Source organism: Oncorhynchus masou, chromosome 14 (genome assembly GCF_036934945.1).
Source record: "Oncorhynchus masou masou isolate Uvic2021 chromosome 14, UVic_Omas_1.1, whole genome shotgun sequence".
NCBI lineage: Eukaryota > Metazoa > Chordata > Actinopteri > Salmoniformes > Salmonidae > Oncorhynchus > Oncorhynchus masou.
Window position 1 is genome coordinate 12,135,595 of NC_088225.1, and position 18,561 is coordinate 12,154,155.

General features: G+C 43.8%; 1 protein-coding gene across 2 annotated transcripts in view; it reads left to right on the top strand.

The window, feature by feature from the left end:
* Positions 1 to 14,946, top strand: part of LOC135554246 (transcription factor 20-like) — a 28,141-nt gene extending 13,195 nt beyond the window's left edge. The window contains exons 2-6 of one of the 2 annotated variants that reach the window (XM_064986412.1): positions 3,271 to 11,778; positions 11,961 to 12,054; positions 12,240 to 12,303; positions 12,528 to 12,628; positions 13,209 to 14,946. In XM_064986412.1, the coding sequence (XP_064842484.1) occupies positions 4,393 to 11,778; positions 11,961 to 12,054; positions 12,240 to 12,303; positions 12,528 to 12,628; positions 13,209 to 13,225 (7,662 nt within the window). In that variant the 5' untranslated portion in view covers positions 3,271 to 4,392 and the 3' untranslated portion in view covers positions 13,226 to 14,946. The remainder of the gene's footprint in view (positions 1 to 3,270; positions 11,779 to 11,960; positions 12,055 to 12,239; positions 12,304 to 12,527; positions 12,629 to 13,208) is intronic. The other variant, XM_064986413.1, reaches the window with a different exon arrangement.
* The last annotated feature ends 3,615 nt before the right edge of the window (positions 14,947 to 18,561 follow it).

Consider the following 18,561-nt stretch of genomic DNA (forward strand, 5'->3'; position numbering starts at 1 on the left):
TTCTTTCATCGCACCATGTCTCGTTAGCCATAAGGCATACGCCCCCACCCCTCTTCTTACCAGAAAGGTGTTTGTTTCTGTCGGCGCGATGCATGGAGAAACCCGTTGGCTGCACCGCTTCGGATAGCGCCTCTCCAGTGAGCCATGTTTCCGTGAAGCACAGAACGTTACAGTCTCTGATGTCCCTCTGGAATGCTACCCTTGCTCGGATTTCATCAACCTTGTTGTCAAGAGACTGGACATTGGCAAGAAGAATGCTAGGGAGTGGTGCACGGTGTGCCCGTCTCCGGAGTCTGACCAGAAGACCGCCTCGTTTCTCTCTTTTTTCGGAGTCGTTTTTTTGGGTCGCTGCATGCAATCCATTCCGTTGTCCTGTTTGTAAGGCAGAACACAGGATCCGCGTCACGAAAAACATATTCTTGGTCGTACTGATGGTGAGTTGACGCTGATCTTATATACAGTAGTTCTTCTCGACTGTATGTAATGAAACCTAAGATGACCTGGGGTACTAATGTAAGAAATAACACGTAAAAAAAACAAAAAACTGCATAGTTTCCTAGGAACGCGAAGCGAGGCGGCCATCTCTGTCGGCGCCGGAAGTTATAGAAAAACCTGTTGTACGTCAAATATTGTGTGCTATAGCTTGGAAAATAAAAACATGTGACTCTGGATGACAACATAAGGATGTTTGTTTCCAACATTAGGGCTGTTAAATCCACTTTGTGTTTTTTTTTTCCTTGCTGTGGTACTAACAAACTGGTATCGTCCCTAACCTAATGTCTCTTGGTGTGGTGGGGGATGCAAAATGTTTCAAATTTGATCACCTTTATCTCCTGAATGTTTTGGCATTCAGGTCCAACAAGTCACTTTATGACCACTTATTCCATGGGCAAACATGTATGGAGAGTTTTGTTTAAATCAAAAAGGATGCGGTCAAAAAGTGAGTCTCTAGTGCCTTTCGTTGGATGGATGTTTGAGTTAAATGTGTTATCAGGAATTGAACAAACACAGCAGTGGCAGTTGACACACACAATACAAATACTCTATATTGTCGCCGTTGACGTCTGGATAAATGTTGCCCCTCAAAATCATATGGGGCGGCAGGGTAGCCTAGTGGTTAGAGCGTTGGACTAGTAACCGGGAGGTTGCAAGTTCAAACCCCCGAGCTGCCCCTGAACAGGCAGTTAATCCACTGTTCCTAGGCCGTCATTGAAAATAAGAATTTGTTCTTAACTGACTTGCCTAGTTAAATAAAGGTTAAAAAAATATATATATATAGTTGTGGTTTTGAACATTTCAGTTTGATACCACTTTACAACAAGTGTATTTATTTACATGGTAGTTACATGGGCAGGTGGGCCTATAATTACAGTATGATGTTATAAAGTTGGACACGTTGACTCCTGATTCATTGTATTGCAGATTATACAGTGGGGCAAAAAATTATTTAGTCAGCCACCAATTGTGCAAGTTCTCCCACTTAAAAAAGATGAGAGAGAGAGGCCTGTAATTGTCATCCTAGGTACACTTCAACTATGACAGACAAAATGAGAAAAAAAATCCAGAAAATCACATTGTAGGATTTAAAAACAATTTATTTGCAAATTATGCTGGAAAATAAGTATTTGGTCACCTACAAACAAGCAAGATTTCTGGCTCTCACAGACCTGTAACTTCTTTAAGAGGCTCCTCTGTCCTCCACTCGTTACCTGTATTAATGGCACCTGTTTGAACTTGTTATCAGTATAAAAGACACCTGTCCACAACCTCAAACAGTCACACTCCAAACTCCGCTATGGCCAAGACCAAAGAGCTGTCAAAGGACACCAGAAACAAAATTGTAGACCTGCACCAGGCTGGGAAGACTGAATCTGCAATAGGTAAGCAGCTTGGTTTGAAGAAATCAACTGTGGGAGCAATTATTAGGAAATGGAAGACATACAAGACTACTGATAATCTCCCTCGATCTGGGGCTCCACACAAGATCTCACCCCGTAGGGTCAAAATGATCACAAGAACGGTGAGCAAAAATCTCAGAACCACACGGGGGGAACTAGTGAATGACCTGCAGAGAGCTGGGACCAAAGTAACAAAGCCTACCATCAGTAACACACAACGCCGCCAGGGACTCAAATCCTGCAGTGCCAGACGTGTCCCCCTGCTTAAGCCAGTACATGTCCAGGCCCGTCTGAAGTTTGCTAGAGAGCATTTGGATGATCCAGAAGAAGATTGGGAGAATGTCATATGGTCAGATGAAACCAAAATATAACTTTTTGGTAAAAACTCAACTCGTCGTGTTTGGAGGACAAAGATTGCTGAGTTGCATCCAAAGAACACCATACCTACTGTGAAGCATGGGGGTGGAAACATCATGCTTTGGGGCTGTTTTTCTGCAAAGGGACCAGGACGACTGATCCGTGTAAAGGAAAGAATGAATGGGGCCATGTATCGTGAGATTTTGAGTGAAAACCTCCTTCCATCAGCAAGGGCATTAAAGATGAAACGTGGCTGAGTCTTTCAGCATGACAATGATCCCAAACACACCGCCCCGGGCAACGAAGGAGTGGCTTCGTAAGGAGCATTTCAAGGTCCTGGAGTGGCCTAGCCAGTCTCCAGATCTCAACCCCATAGAAAATCTTTGGAGTGAGTTGAAAGTCCATGTTGCCCAGCAACAGCCCCAAAACATCACTGCTCTAGAGGAGATCTGCATGGAGGAATGGGCCAAAATACCAGCAACAGTTTGTGAAGACTTACAGAAAACGTTTGACCTCTGTCATTGCCAACAAAGGGTATATAACAAAGTATTGAGATAAACTTTTATTGACCAAATACTTATTTTCCACCATAATTTGCAAATGAATTCATTAAAAATCCTACAATGTGATTTTCTGGATTTTCCTTTAACATTTTGTCTGTCATAGTTGAGCTGTACCTATGATGAAAATTACAGGCCCCTCTTTTTAAGTGGGAGAACTTGCACAATTGGTGGCTGACGAAATACTTTTTTGCCCCACTGTATGTGACTATTTGTACAGTAAGACCTACAGTTAGTACAATACTAAAATAGACCATGTGGTATATGTTAAGGAACACAGTGAGAAAGAGTAAGGGGTTATGCAATGGTTAACAACAAACACACTATACTTACTTTGTCAGCAAAAACCCACACAGAATCTTTGGATGTAATATCCTATGTACAGTATAGGCTATGTGGTCGTTGTGGCACACAGTTATTTTTGTTTCTTTTTCTGTTCTTTCAAATTTCCACAGAGCTCCTGTAAACAACTGAAGAGAGATGGACTCGCATGGATGGAAATACTGGAGAGAAACTGCAAAAGAAAAACAAGAAGAAGCTGATTAAATGGAAACCTTACTTTTGGACATTGGTGTGGGAGACGTTCAATTTGAATAATGATTGAAAGAAAAAGGAAATAAGGTAAGACAGAACAATGTTGGAGATATAGAAGAGCACCAAGATAAACACTGGTGAAGAAGAATTAAAGTTGGGGAAACTGGAGACCAAAGACTTTTCTACAATCCAACTACATACGTCAACAAATCTAAGGGAATGACAACAAAAAATGAGAATTTCAAAAAGTATTAATCTCAACAAGAACACACAAATGTCAGTGGATTTTTTTCCCCCTTTTGGTTTGAGACATTTATTGGATGAAAGTACAGGCAAGCATTTCTAAGGATGTTTCTACACAGGTACTAGTCAAATACATGCAAACCTACACGAGGGAAGAATTATTGTTTCACATATGCTACTCCTGCCAGAACTGAATAATTTCTGCAATGGCAGTCCAGCAGTCTGAAAGGCAGTGACTCAGTTACTCTTGAAAATTTTTTGCACATGGGACATCATTGAATCCCACTGCAATTTTATCTTAACTCTGTTTGCCTGTGCTCTTATACAGTGGAAAGTGCTGTTGCCTATTATTTCAAGTGCTGTTGTCTCTCTTGCACTTGATATATTCACATTTAGTGCCAAACTGCAACATCTGTATCATATCCTTTTAACTTTGAAATTGCTACTACATTTAGTACAGAAAAACAGATCTTTAGTTGTAATTTGAACTCAACTCTCCAACTATTACACCTATAATGGAGTTACTTTACATTTTCGGCAGATTTCAGAAGTTCCTTAGTTGCATCTAATTGAAAATTACTGGTCATTTTCTGCTCAAGCCTCAGTATTTGCTTCATCTTCGATTGCTGCTACAAGTGTGATGAAACATTTGTGATAAAGTCACTTGCTTCAACTCTGCTGGACTTTGTTGGACTCTCCACCATCCTTTAACTGCAATCCTACGAAGTCAACTGACACAGTAACTGCCATTACAGAACAAAAAACATTCCCTCAAACAATTTGTAAAAATTCATCAAAACATGCAGAATTTCCCCAACAGTCCAGCACCTCCAGCTCTTCCTCCTGGATTTACTAGTAGGGGTGGAGGTGGCCCCTCTTACCCACCACCATCAACAGATCCCCAGATATCCCCAAGGATGACAGACGACTACACTGGGATGCAACAGCAAACCCCTCCAAACCCTCAAAGTCACAGTCGACACCTACTCCATCGAGGGCACCACCACCCTAGTCAGGCTGGCCATATGCTTGCTTATGATGCAAGACACAGAGCTGGGGAATCATCACACGGTAATATTCACAGTGGCAGTAGTAGCAACCCTTACCACAAGGAAACAATGGATTATTATTTTGCAATGGGTGGAAAGGACAGACCTAGAAGAGGAGGTATGGCATATGGGGCAGGTTTTGGGTACTCCAGTATGGATGGACATATACCTCAGCAGTACAGACAAGCTGGAACCAGCTCCTCCGGGATGATGTCTCCCTATCCTTTGGACTATGGTCCGACGGCCGGCTCAGGTGGTAGTAGCAGTGGCAGCAGTGGTGCTGGAGCATTTTCCCCCTCCCATCAGTACAAAATGGGTCAGAACCCTGCAATGCAGCCAGCATCAGGGCCTCAGATGCAGCACCGCCAACATGGACAGAATTACCCCGCCCATCAAGCTCTGCAACATGGACAGCAGCATAGGACTTATCCCATCTCTGGACACAGAATGCCTCCACAGTTCTCACACTACTCCCCACAGGGTAGTGCATCCACAGGGTCATCAGGAATGTATAGCTCCCCACCACAGAGATATCATGATGGGGCCAGCAGTGGTGGTGGATTTGAACCTAAAGTCAACAACTCTCCTAATATGAACTCTAATTCAAACTCAATTTCAAGTTCAGCTACAACAAACAATGTTGGATCACTGGAGAATGTTACACAGAGTTACCACTCTTCAAGTTACCCCTCATACTCCCCACAAACTCATCCACTCCACAAACAAGCCACCCTCCAGGACCGCAATTCTCAGCACAATTTAGGAGTAGGTTGCGACAACTCTCTCAAATTGCAGCATCATGCCCCTCCACCAGGTTCTGTATACTCTAAACATCACCAATCCACCAATCCCGGAATGCCTCAACAACCGTGTCAAGAAATCTCCAAATCGCCAATGCACTCTCAACCCCAACAGGGTCAGGTTAACCAAAACTTCAGCCCTATATCTAACCCCTCTCCAGCTGCCTCTGCAGTGCAGTCTCCCAGTTGTAGCTCCTCACCTTCCCCGTTGATGGGTGTCTCAGAAGGTCATGGGAACCCTTTATGTCCCCCACATGTTCCATCACATCCTCCTCCCCCAACTCCTCGTAGTTGCCGTGGTCGGTTATTGCAGACTTTGCCTCAGTTGAGTCCCACACCCAACTCCAACAGCAGCATCAGTAGTTGTGGCAGCAGTGGCAGTAACAAAGCTACTGGTCTGAATACAAGCGCTGGAGGTGGTCACTTAGTCTCAAACCGAAGCAGAATGGCTGCAGGTACAGGAAAAGGATCACATGAAGAAGGGTCATCCTCGTCTGTCTATTCATCTTCTCCTCTTGACAAACTCATGCAAGATCCTGGCTTGAACAGTCTAAATGCGTTGACATCACAGGTAGCGAATTTACCCAATACAGTGCAACATATGCTTCTCACTGACACATTAATGTCACATAGAAGGGGGAAAGATGGACAAAGTCAAATGCTGCAGGCATTACAAGCCATTCCTTCTACTCAACCAAGGAGTCGAAGTGTCAGTGCTGCCTCAAGCAGTGGGATAGGTGGTGGTGAAGGTGCTAGCTCGGAGGCTGGAGGTGATGAAGATTCCTTTCTGGTGTCCGAAAGAGTTTCATCAAGGGTCAAAGAGGAACGAGATGAGCAGATTTCTGAGGGGGGGAAATCTAGAATGCGGCAGATGAGTGGCACAAGCAGTGGATCAGAACCAACTGGCTACTATCCTCCTCCATCTCAGAGTCAAATGTCCATGGGTTCAAGTAAAAAAAAATCTCATACTGGAAAGAGTGATCAGGTTTCACAAGGGAAGAGGATGTTCACGGAATCGTCTACAAAACAATCTCTGAATCCATCAGATGTTTCTGAAAGAAAGACAACTGAAACCCGGACACCTTCATTGTCATCTCCCTCCTCTGCTCCTCAATCTGCTGAGCCTGGTCCAAGCGTACATTCTCGCCCTCCTGTTTCCTCTACTCCCTCATGCCCCATTCCATCTCCTGCTCCTCAGTTCCACGCAAACTGTGTTTCTGAGCCTGGTGCCACTGATGTGAATACTAAAAATGGGCTTAGGAAAACAAGGGAAATTAAATATGAAGGAATTAAAGATGAAAGTGGAGGGATGATTGAAAAAGGCACCCATGGTGCAGACCCGAGAGAGCAGACCCGAGAGGGACACATGCGACAAGATGGGCAGGACAAAGAAAATAAATTGGATCGATCTTCCTTCCGTAACAAAAAGGGGGATGAGAAGGACGGAAAACGATGTAAGACACGAGATTTGGACAACTCCAATCAAGATGAAAATATTGAGGAACAGACTAATGCTGGTGGAGTGGGTGTTATTGTGTCAACTCGCTGTGAGGTAAATAATCCAGAAAAAGCTACATATGTACAAGACAACTGCATAGAGGAGAAGCATTCAGACAGCTTCTTTAGAGAGTCTAGTCGTCATAATGGGGAGGAAGGAATGGATTTGAGTGTATATTCCTCTCATCATGAAGTTCCCCAGAAATCTAACTTTGGGCGGTCTGTCCCTCAAAATCATCCCCCCTCAGGTCCTCAAAAATATGGTTATCAAGAGTCACCACATGGTGCTGCCATGGGTTTGAAGAACCGAGGGAGACCTAGTCCAGGGAGTGTAACAGGATCAAATTCAAGGTATCAAGGCTTCCATCAGCCAAAGCCCAGTTATGCCCCTGAACACACCAAGGATGTTGCGGGTACTACAGTTGAGGGATCAGTGAGGAGAAGAGAAGGATCAGGAGTAAGAGGACATGATGATAATTCTCAACTGCAGCATCAATTTCCAAGCCTCTTGCAGGAGGTTCTACAGGGTTATCACTTAGACCGGCGCTATGGGCGATCTGAACAGGCACTAACTGCCCATCTCCAGGCTCAAACTATGACTCGGCAACAGTACCAAACCAGGCATCCTTATGGCATGGCTGAAAGTATGAGAACCCAAACTGGAGTTGGAGAGGTCACTTCCCACCCCTCCCGAATGACCAGCCCTGGAAAGCCTCTTCAACTAAATCAGCGCCAGGGGCCTGGATCTGATTTTGTACCAGAATCACCTCAATCCTTCTTGAGGTCTGAAGGAGTAGATACTAAGGGATCTCACAGTGCTTCTTCAGAGAAAAATAAAATGGCAACACCGCAGCGTCACCTGACCCATATGCCACAGTCTACAGAGTTTTTGTCTGGACCTCCACCAAAACACATAAATTTAGCCGACTACTCGTTACCTCACAGGAAACCCCCTTCAGGTCTGCCCAGCTCATCTTCAGCTGTACAGGAACTCCTATTGCAGGAAACGGAGCCGCTAGCGGGCAGTGTCGGAACCATAGGTCAAATTGAGTCTCAAATGTTGACGTCTTCCCTTTTACCTCCATCTAAAGAGCGCCGCTCTGTCATATGTGATGTTTGTCCCAATCGCCGCAGTACACCAGAAAGGGATGGGGAACGTGAAAGAGAGCGGGAAAAAAGTCCAATTGGTGCCTCTGTGATCCAACTGCCATCAACAAATGATCTAGGGAACAGTAAGGAGATGGGAGATAAAAAAGAAGTTGGAGTGAAGGTAGCATCAAAGGAGACTGCAGAGGCTGTCCATCATAGTGGTCTTACAACCAAGGAAACTGATGTTGAGCATCATAACAAGGCTTTACACCCATCTGTGGTTATGAATGCAGAGCCTCTTAGAAGAGGTAAGATTGTTTTGACCACCACCATGCCCTCTCAACATCTGCAGCAAACCTCTCACTATCCCTCTACCACCAACCCTCTGTCTCCACCAGCAAGACATCAGTCATACCCACATGGTGTAGATTTATCTGCAGGGCATGCCAGTGGCTTTCCTGGTTCCAGGTTTGGTGATACAAGAGAGGGCAATATGATGCCACGTAACCCCCATTTCCACAATCCCTACCACTCACCCCAAGTTCATTTACAAAACCCACAATCCGCAAACAAATTACAAATGTATACTCCCCTCCATGCTCATGACTTGGATGACAGGCTTGATTGGGCAGCTACCATTAATAGACCCACCAAGGATCTGATGCAGTCCAGTACTTCTCCAGGTAGACATAAACTCAGTCATTCAGAGCAGAGACAAAGGATGCAGTCTCCAACTGACATTTTGCACAATCGCCAACCGTTTGCTAAACAGCAAGTTCCTCATCAGAACACTTACTATGACATGAAAATGTGGGAGTCAACACACTCTGGTAGAGAGAGTGTGGGGATGTTGGAGGGGGATCCTTACCAGAGAAGTCAACAGCCACCTCCTGCTGCTCCTCTTGGGTCTGTTGCCCCCCAATTGGTTCCAACAGCTCCACCAGTCTCCAACATTCTTAAATCACCTGTCTCCCAAGTGGTTACAGAAGAAATCTTTAAATCACTCCATCCAACACCTAATTCCATGAAAACAGTTGGTCCCAGTATTGGTGGCAATGTCAATTCCGTGATGCCACAGAGCCATCGACCAAATAAAACTGGGGGTTCTGGGGACACTAATCCATTAATGTTGAGGAGGAGAGTTCGATCTTTCATTTCCCCTATCCCTGCCAAGAGGCAGCATCAGGATGTATCACAGCAAAGGAGTGCCCCTAGTTCATATCACTCACCTTTGACCTACTCTGAATCCAGCCTCCAAAATGACGATGACTCATCCAGTTCAGATATAACTACACTTGGTTCGCCTAACACTCCTTGTCCCACACCTGGACAAAGCACTTATTCACAATCCTCCTCACCTGTTCAGGGTAAGAAGAGTCTGCCTCCAAGAAAAGGGAGAGGTTTGAAACTGGAGGCTATTGTTCAGAAAATTACACCAAATGTGAAGAAATCTACTAACAGTGGCCATACCGACGTTGACTCAAATGATTTTGCTGGATTTTCTCACACTGAAATGTCACAGTTTACTGACACACAGGACGAAGAGGAATGTTTACCTTATCTCGATGAAAGTCTCTCATTAAGTGACATTATGCCCTACAGAGGGGTTGATGAGACTGGACCGTTACCTCCCACCGCATACCCCTGTGATCCTCACCAGACATCACAAGTTCTTAAATGCGGCACCACAGGAACTGTTACAAGACCTTTGCAGCCAGACTTTGACTTTGGGTTAGGGACTGCAGCATCTAGTACTGGTGATAGAGATAAAGAGATACCTGCTGACTTCACCTTGTTAGGGCCCTTACCCCCACCTCCACCACTACCTTGTCCAGTACAGGGCTCCCCCCCACCGTCTTCATCTGCCTTGTCTGATATTCAACATTTCACTAATACTTACCAGCAACTTGAGACTCGACGAGGTGAACAATCTGCTGCTAACCTTCTGAGACAAAAACTTGAAGAAACTGGGATTGGATTTGATGATTACAGTAGCAGTGACTATTATGGAACCACCCCACCACACCACAGTCAGGTTCAAGGGCACTTACTAAGACAGCCACACCAAACTTCTCCAAGGTCATCTTTGGCAATGACAGGGTCACCACAAGATTCCAAACAATCAGACAATTCTGTACCCAAAGGCTATTTCCCATCAGGCAAGAAGAAGGGAAGGCCTGTTGGAAGTGTGAATAAGCAAAAACGTGCTCAAGCCACCCAGGCCCAGGCACAGAATGTGAGCCCAAGTGCTCTGTCTGGCCCACCCATTCAATCTCCTGCAACTGTTAGCCCACAGGTAGCCCCAAGCCCTAGCACTACAGCCTCTGCCCCATCGGTCACTCCTCCAACTGAACAGAAAATGACTCTTCCTGAGATTCCACCAGTCTTGACCCAAGCAGTAAAAGTGGATGCTGAAAGTGAGGACACTCAGCCAGAGCCGGAGGTGATATCAGTCTGCCAGAAACAAGGGGGGGTGAAAGATGAAAGTGAGGTAGTGGGATCAAGAGGCAGGCAGAGGAGGAGGAGAAGAGGAGTAGCAGCGGCGGCGGCCAAAGATGACCTGGAAGCGGCTACAAGAGCAGGGGGACATTTTGATAACAGCAGAGTTTTTCCTGATAATAGCAAGTGTGCCTTTGCGCCATACATACATGTGGAGAGGAAAGTAGCTGAGATAGGAGCCGTGTGCACAATTGTGAATGGTGAAGAGGAGAAGATGAAGGGAGAGCGTGGAGTGGTTGGAGGGAAAGCAAGCAGTAGTGGTATTGAAGCTCTTTTGACCTCAGCTCTTTTGTCTCAACTGCCTAGGAGAGATGGAGAAATTGAGAGGGTCAAAGAGAAGAGGGAACTGGAGGATGTGGACTCTGCCCTCCAGGCAGGAAAGGTTCTACCTTCATCTGAGTACCTTCTACCAGGCCCTGTGATTACTGAATCCATTCATTCTGGCCGTCTTCTCTGCTGCCTGTGCCAGAAATGGGCCAATTACAAAAACCTTGGGGATCTCTATGGACCTTACTACCCTCCTGAATATGCTACGAGGCTTCCCAAGAATCAACCCCAGATTCGACAGAGTCTTGTAACTACTGGGATGAGTAGAAATGTGCAAAATCTAGACACTATTTCAAATGTGTTGACCACCCAGGGCCCTGAACTGCAAGATGTGCCAATTATCAAGTCCTCATCTTATAGTGATTGCATGTTCAGTCAAGAGACAAGTACAACTTCCCCTGCCTCTGCTGTTGGCACTGCCTCTCCAGCAGGTGGAGGGGAGATGCTTTATCTGGCCAGCAAACTTGCTAAAACCACCACCAACAAGACAACAGTTCTTAATTGGGACATGCCTCCAGAGTTAAAGCCAGTTACTGAGCTAAGGAAACAACCCGAACTTCAGAATGAGCCCACTTACAGTCAGCAAAACCAACCATGCCAGCAACCGCAGACAGAAGACACTCAACAAAGGCCACAACACAGAAAGCTGACGTTGCACCCGAGATTTAAAAGGAGACAGAAATCCAGTGAGAATTCCCCAAGAATGGTGCCATCCAACAGCAAAGCCTCATTGCCATTCCAGCCTCCCCCCCCAACCTTAGACTCCCTTGGGCCTTTGGCACAGCTGGCCCAACTTCCTCAGATGCCTATGGACCCAGAGGAGCTGTGGGTGCATGAGGCATGCATGGTCTGGACCAGTGGGGTTTACCTGGTCAATGGAAGACTGTATGGCCTACAGGAGGCACTAGATGGTGCCAGAGACACAGTGAGTAATCTTTTTGTTGTTGACGTCTATACAGTTTACAATGTAATGATATTAGTTACTATATATAGATATTATTTTCAGCTCAATATACCTTAAGCAGTTCTCAGACGTCCGCAGTTTAATTGTTTTTTTTCCACTGTCTTCTGTTATTCTCTATGTTATGTCTGTCTGTCTGTCTTCAGGTCTGCTCATATTGTGAAATGGTTGGCTCAACCCTCGGATGTTACAGCAAAGGCTGCACACTGAGATATCACTACCCGTGTGCCATGGATGCAGGTAAGAGCAGCAAAACATTTCCTTCATACCGACTGTTAAATCTCATGACTCATATGCTGTGTCCTAAACCTTACCTCCCACTGCCTACTGTAACTATAACAATAGTACCCAATTATTTTGAGTGTTATAATTTTCTGAGTTGATGGTTATGTCATTTGTATCACTTTTCCTTCACCTCTCCTCAGACTGCTCTCTGAATGAAGATAACTTTTCACTACGATGTCCGAAGCACAAGGTAAAAAAGGAGAGGTTGGTTATTATATAATTCTTAGGGAAACCAAATATTTGTGACTCTTCATTGTGTTAATATATTTTAAAGTCCTTTATCTCATGTGCCACTATAGTTATTAAGAAACTCAATTCTGCAACTGTAGTTAAGAAACTCAATTCTGCCACTATAGTTAAGAAACAAATTACCACTTGAATTACCTTCTCTCCTTTGCACCTCCCCCACCCCCTCTTATATTCTGCAGTTTCCCCAGAGCAGCCAGCCAGCTAAATCTGTGTACCTTGAGCAGTCTGAGAGAGGCTGAGAGAGACACTGAGGAGGAGGAGACGCAGGAGTATAGGATCGGTACGTTTTTAAAAGGCAGTGGTGTGACCGTGCGAGAGGGCACCGAAATGAATGTTACAACGCTCTAAAGGATTTGAAAAGACCAATATTTGTTTGGTATGAGACTGAGCACCCTGTTCTATTTGTTTGGTATGAGACTGAGCACCCTGTTCTATTTGTTTGGTATGAGACTGAGCACCCTGTTCTATTTGTTTGGTATGAGACTGAGCACCCTGTTCTATTTATTTGGTATGAGACTGAGCACCCTGTTCTATTTGTTTGTGTTCATATCCCCCCCAAATTATCCTCAAATGAGCAAATTGTAAAACCAAACAAAGTGTCTGTGAGAGATGAAGCCCAGTATTTATTAGCCCAGTATTTATTAGCCCAGTATTTATTAGCCCAGTATTTATTAGCCCAGTATTTATTAGCCCAGGGCTGCTTATTATTTTTGTTTATATCATAAGCTTCAAGGTAACACAACATTTTTTTTTAAGTATTCTGCTCATCATATATTTGGAGATGCCCACTGTTTCCATCACACACAGGGTTGTGTAATCCCTGGTGTCAATACACACTTGCTTCTTGTATCCTTTCCTAGGTATGTTTGGACGATGAGGATTGTCAGTGAAACAAACAGCCCTAAACAGGATGGGACGTGCATCTTTTGACGGGTGGACTATGATGACGGAGAAAAAAGAGGATTGTAACATTTCTGAACAGGAATGAACTTTAAAACATTTTAAGAAAAAGAACAACTCCTTACTTTAAAAAGAAAAACAGATCAAAGCAACACTGAGGAAGACTAAAGAGGAAGACCAAAGTGGGACAGAACGAGACATTGCGAGTGACAGAACAGAAAGGAACTTCCTCTTAAAAGAAACAAACAGCCTCTCTAGGCAAACTTTGCATTTCTGGAAGTACTCTCAAAATCTTCTTTCCATCATGGCTATAGTCATTTAATCTATCATGGTTTTTTTTGTCCAAATGTTATGAATCAGAGTATTGGGAACAACCCACCCAGAGGACTATAAGAGAGCGTTGGGGTGAAAAGTTGACATTATAGTTGGAAAGGAGAGGCAATGTATCTACTTCATGTAGTATTTTATCATAATCTTCATAATCATTATTTTAGTTATCATTATTATTTTGTATCTGCATCAGTATTTACTGAAATAGATTTATCGCCATTTATATTTTTGTTAACATTTATCAAACATGGGATATTTTATCATTCCTGGAGAGGGAGGTGCCAGAATGACATCATTTGGAATGTCAAGGCCGAGTTGCCACAAAGACATTATTGCCTTGGAGAATGGACATTTGTTGCCTTTCAAAGTGCGAATGTATAAGAGTGAATGTGTGTGAAAATGTGGATTTGAGTGTCCATTTTTGGTCCTTTGAAAAGTGTTCTTATTTTTCATCCTTGGGGTTTTTACGGTACAGATAGTAGTCATGAAAATCGAATGGACATGATCTTATTTTTCAAACAAAATATTCATAATGTGCTGAGAGAACAATTGAACCCTGACAGGAGGAGATCACAATATTGACTAATGCATGCCTGCCATCTTTGACCATGTTGATTGGGAGAAGACGTCACTTGACAGGTAAACCAAGTGTTGACATTGTGGTGGACCTTGTTCAGTATATGGGTGGGATTTTATGTGAAAAGAAAGTCACATTTGGCTGACAAAATTCTAACGAGCATTACCAAAGCCTTTTGGAATCTAGAGGGTTTTTGGAATGACTGGGACTGGGAGTCCCCACCTTTACTGTGGGACGAGGAGTCAGTACATCCTGAGTACTTTAATAGGTTCATTTCTCAATGACACTTAAGATATGGATCAAGAGATGCTAAATGCATTCAAAAGAAGCGTTGCCATAAACGTAACAAGTGAGTCGTACTTGGTGTTGTCTATCATTTTTTATTATTGTACTTGTAAAAAAAACAAATGTTGAATTGAAAGAAAACAAGTATGATATTGAAAACATGCTGTATTAGAAACCTGTCAATATGTATATGAACTACTTACTAAATGCTTCAAAGAATGCTATCCTTTTGAATATTTCACATTGTACTGTTGTCTTTTGAAGCCATTCATTTTTAAAATTCAAACGTAATTAGTTTTTATTGGAGAGGAAGATCCTTTCTCAGTTCTCTTCGCCAAATAGTCTCTCCTTTCATTCTGTCACTCCTTTTCTTCTCAGTCCCTTTCTCTCTCACACGCACACACTCTTCTCACTCCTGCTGTGTTTTAAATTGTGTTCCGCTGACAGTGAGCCTCAGGTTCACTTTATATTCCAAGTGAGGATTAAATCTGGCCCCACATATCAGACCCAAGTGTGAGTGATGCGTTTAGTCACAAATGTCATTCAGAAACCAAATGTCAGAAATGTGCTGAGAACTGTACCCTGCAGCTACATTTTGGTTGAAGCATGGTCGCCATATTGTCTTAGCAGTAACACCTTTTTGAGTTATGAGTGTCCGTCCCTCTGCATGTCTCCTTGAAGTTCAGTAGGGATGCTAGTCTGTGTTTTGACATCATCATGGTGTTTTGAGTACTGTACTGTATGTTCCATCATGGATGTGTGTTGTGTAATTCTGTTTTTTCCTTAATGTCGATGAAGACCTCCTTCTTGTGGTTGGAGCCAGCTCCACACTTTCCTGAAAACCCCAAGGGCTCGATTCAATCCATTGCGCTGAAGATCCGCACTACAGCATGATTGAAATTTAAAGGCAATGTTCCTGTATTCACGGAGACTGCATTCACGGTGAACACTGCATATGTCAGCTCAAACGGAAATGGACTTTTTAAAGGCTCAATGCAGCCAGAAAATGTACATAAACACAAAAAGCTTATTTCTCTAAAATGTTTGGCACAACATGTTTATGGGGCTCCCGAGTGGTGCGCAGTTTAAGGCACTGCATCTCAGTGCTAGAGGCATCACTACAGACCCTGGTTCGATTTCAGGCTGTATCACATCTGGCCGTGATTGGGCGGTGCACAGTTGGCCCAGCATTGTCTTGGTTAGGGTTTGGCCGGGGTAGGCCGTCATTGTAAATAAGAATTTGTTCTTAACTGAATTGCCTAGTTAAATAAAGATATATATATATATATATTTTAAATACATCCCTGTTAGCATTTCGCCTTTGCCAAGATATTTAAAAGCATGATCATTACACAGGTGCACCTTGTGCTGGGGACAAAAGGGCACTCTAAAATGTGCAGTTTGATCATACAACACTTTTTATTTATTTTTTATTATTTCACCTTTATTTAACCAGGTAGGCTAGTTGAGAACAAGTTCTCATTTACAACTGCGACCTGGCCAAGATAAAGCATAGCGGTGTGAACAGACAACACAGAGTTACACATGTAAACAATTAACAAGTCAATAACACAGTAGGAAAAAAAAGAGAGTATATACATTGTGAGCTTTACCTAGCATGGACTTGTAGATGACCTGGAGCCAGTGGGTCTGGCAATGAATATGTAGCGAGGGCCAGCCAACTAGAGCATACAGGTCGCAGTGGTGGGTGGTATAAGGTGCTTTAGTAACAAAACGGATGGCACTGTGATAAACAGCATCCAGTTTGCTGAGTAGAGTATTGGAAGCTATTTTGTAGATGACATTGCCGAAGTCGAGGATCGATAGTCAGTTTTACTAGGGTAAGTTTGGCGGCGTGAGTGAAGGAGGCTTTGTTGCGGAATAGAAAGCCGACTCTAGATTTGATTTTAGATTAGAGATGTTTGATATGAGTCTGGAAGGAGAGTTTACAGTCTAGCCAGACACCTAGGTACTTATAGATGTCCACATATTCTAGGTCAGAACCATCCAGGGTGGTGATGTTAGTCGGGCGTGCGGGTGCAGGCAGCGAACGGGTGAAAAGCATGCATTTGGTTTTACTAGCGCTTAAGAGCAGTTGGAGGCCACGGAAGGAGTGTTGTATGGCATTGAAGCTCGTTTGGAGGTTAGATTGCACAGTGTCCAAGGAAGGGTCGGAAGTATAGAGAATGGTGTCGTCTGCGTAGAGGTGGATTAGGGAATCGCCCGCAGCAAGAGCAACATCATTGATATATTCAGAGAAAAGAGTCGGCCCAAGAATTGAACCTTGTGGCACCCACATAGAGACTGCCAGAGGACCGGACAACATGCCCTCCGATTTTACACACTGAACTCTATCTGCAAAGTAGTTGGTGAACCAGGCAAGGCAGTCATTAGCAAAACTGAGGCTATTGAGTCTGCCGATAAGAATATGGCGATTGACAGAGTCGAAAACCTTGGCCAGGTCGATGAAGACGGCTGCACAGTACTGTCTTTTATCGATGGCGGTTATGACATCGTTTAGTACCTTGAGCGTGGCTGAGGTGCACCCGTGACCGGCTCGGAAACCAGATTGCACAGCGGAGAAGGTACGGTGGGATTCGAAATGGTCAGTGACCTGTTTGTTGACTTGGCTTTCAAAAACCTTAGATAGGCAGGGCAGGATGGATATAGGTCTGTAACAGTTGTAACATTGCCAGAGATGTCTTCAGGGAGCGTGCAATTGAAATGCTGACTGCAGGAATGTCCACCAGAGCTGTTGCCATATAATTTTGCCTTAATTTCTCTACCATATGTCGTTTTAGAGAATTTGGCAGTACATCCAACCAGCCTCACAACTACAGACCACGTGTAACCACGCCAGCCCAGGACCTCCACTTCTCCTGTGGGATCGTCTGAGAACAGCCACCCAGACATCTGATGAAAATAATTTATGCACAAATTGTCAGAAACCGTCTCAGGGAAGCTCATCTGCATGCTCGTCGTCCTCACCAGGGTGCAGTTCTGCATCGTAACTGACTTCGTTGGCCATTGGCACGCTGGAGAAGTGTGCTCTTCACAAATGAATTAAACAAATTAATCCCGGTTTGTACAATATGATACAAGACACAGGCAAAACAGAATTTTGACTACGCTGGGCCTTTACATTTCAATTGCGCTACAGCGCAGATCTTCAGCGCTACGGATTGAATCAAGACCTTACAAGAAATAAAATAGTTAAAAGATGCTATTTATTCAGGATGTTCTGAGGAAAACAGATGGGAGATTTACCATTCTGGTAAAGTTCTATGGAAAGTCTCTAACTACCAGGAGCATGTCTGTGTGGGAATAGAATTTGTCCAGGACTTTCTTATTTGTGAGATGAAATACATCATATGGTGTAATTAATGTTCAAGTGATGTGAAGTCATACATTTTACTTTGAAAGTTGCTGTGGTTCTAGTACACTATATCTGGTACACTATATTCAAACTGGTGGTATTAGGTGAGTGTGGCCAGTTCGAGAGAAAGCAGGAAGACAGGAGGGGTAAAAGAGTGGATGAAATGGAGGAAAATGAGAACAGATTGAATGGAGTTGTCCACTGTGGATTTAGAGTTGTATCAATAGATTAAAGAAGAGGGGAGCTTAAGGCTTGGTTGAGCACCCTGACTTACTAACCAAGCGGTATCATGAAGAGTGACAGCCACACACTCCACATAGGTTAGTGTGAGGGTCAACACCCTGAATCACTGACATGCTATCTGATGGAGAGGAAGAGAAGAGAGAGAGGAGACGGGTAGAGGAATAGGAGTCCATTAAATACTACCACAATCTACACTCACTACATGAAGAACTGAAGATAAAGAGGAAATAAGACCGGTTGAAGAAGGTGGGTCCTTTCTTTTTCAAATGATCTCTGACGTCAATGCTTCTGAACATTTTAGCTTTTATTTGTTCTATAGGATTAACAGAAAAGCTATTTTCTCCTGTAATTGCTGACATTTTCTAGTCCTGCTGGTCATCCTACCGTTTCGATTTGTATTCTCCCATTCTTTGTCATTCAGTTATATAATTAGGGATGTAATCCGTCTCAAACTACACCTGCCCTCTTGCACAGGGGTAAAACCCCAAATATACATTTTCGT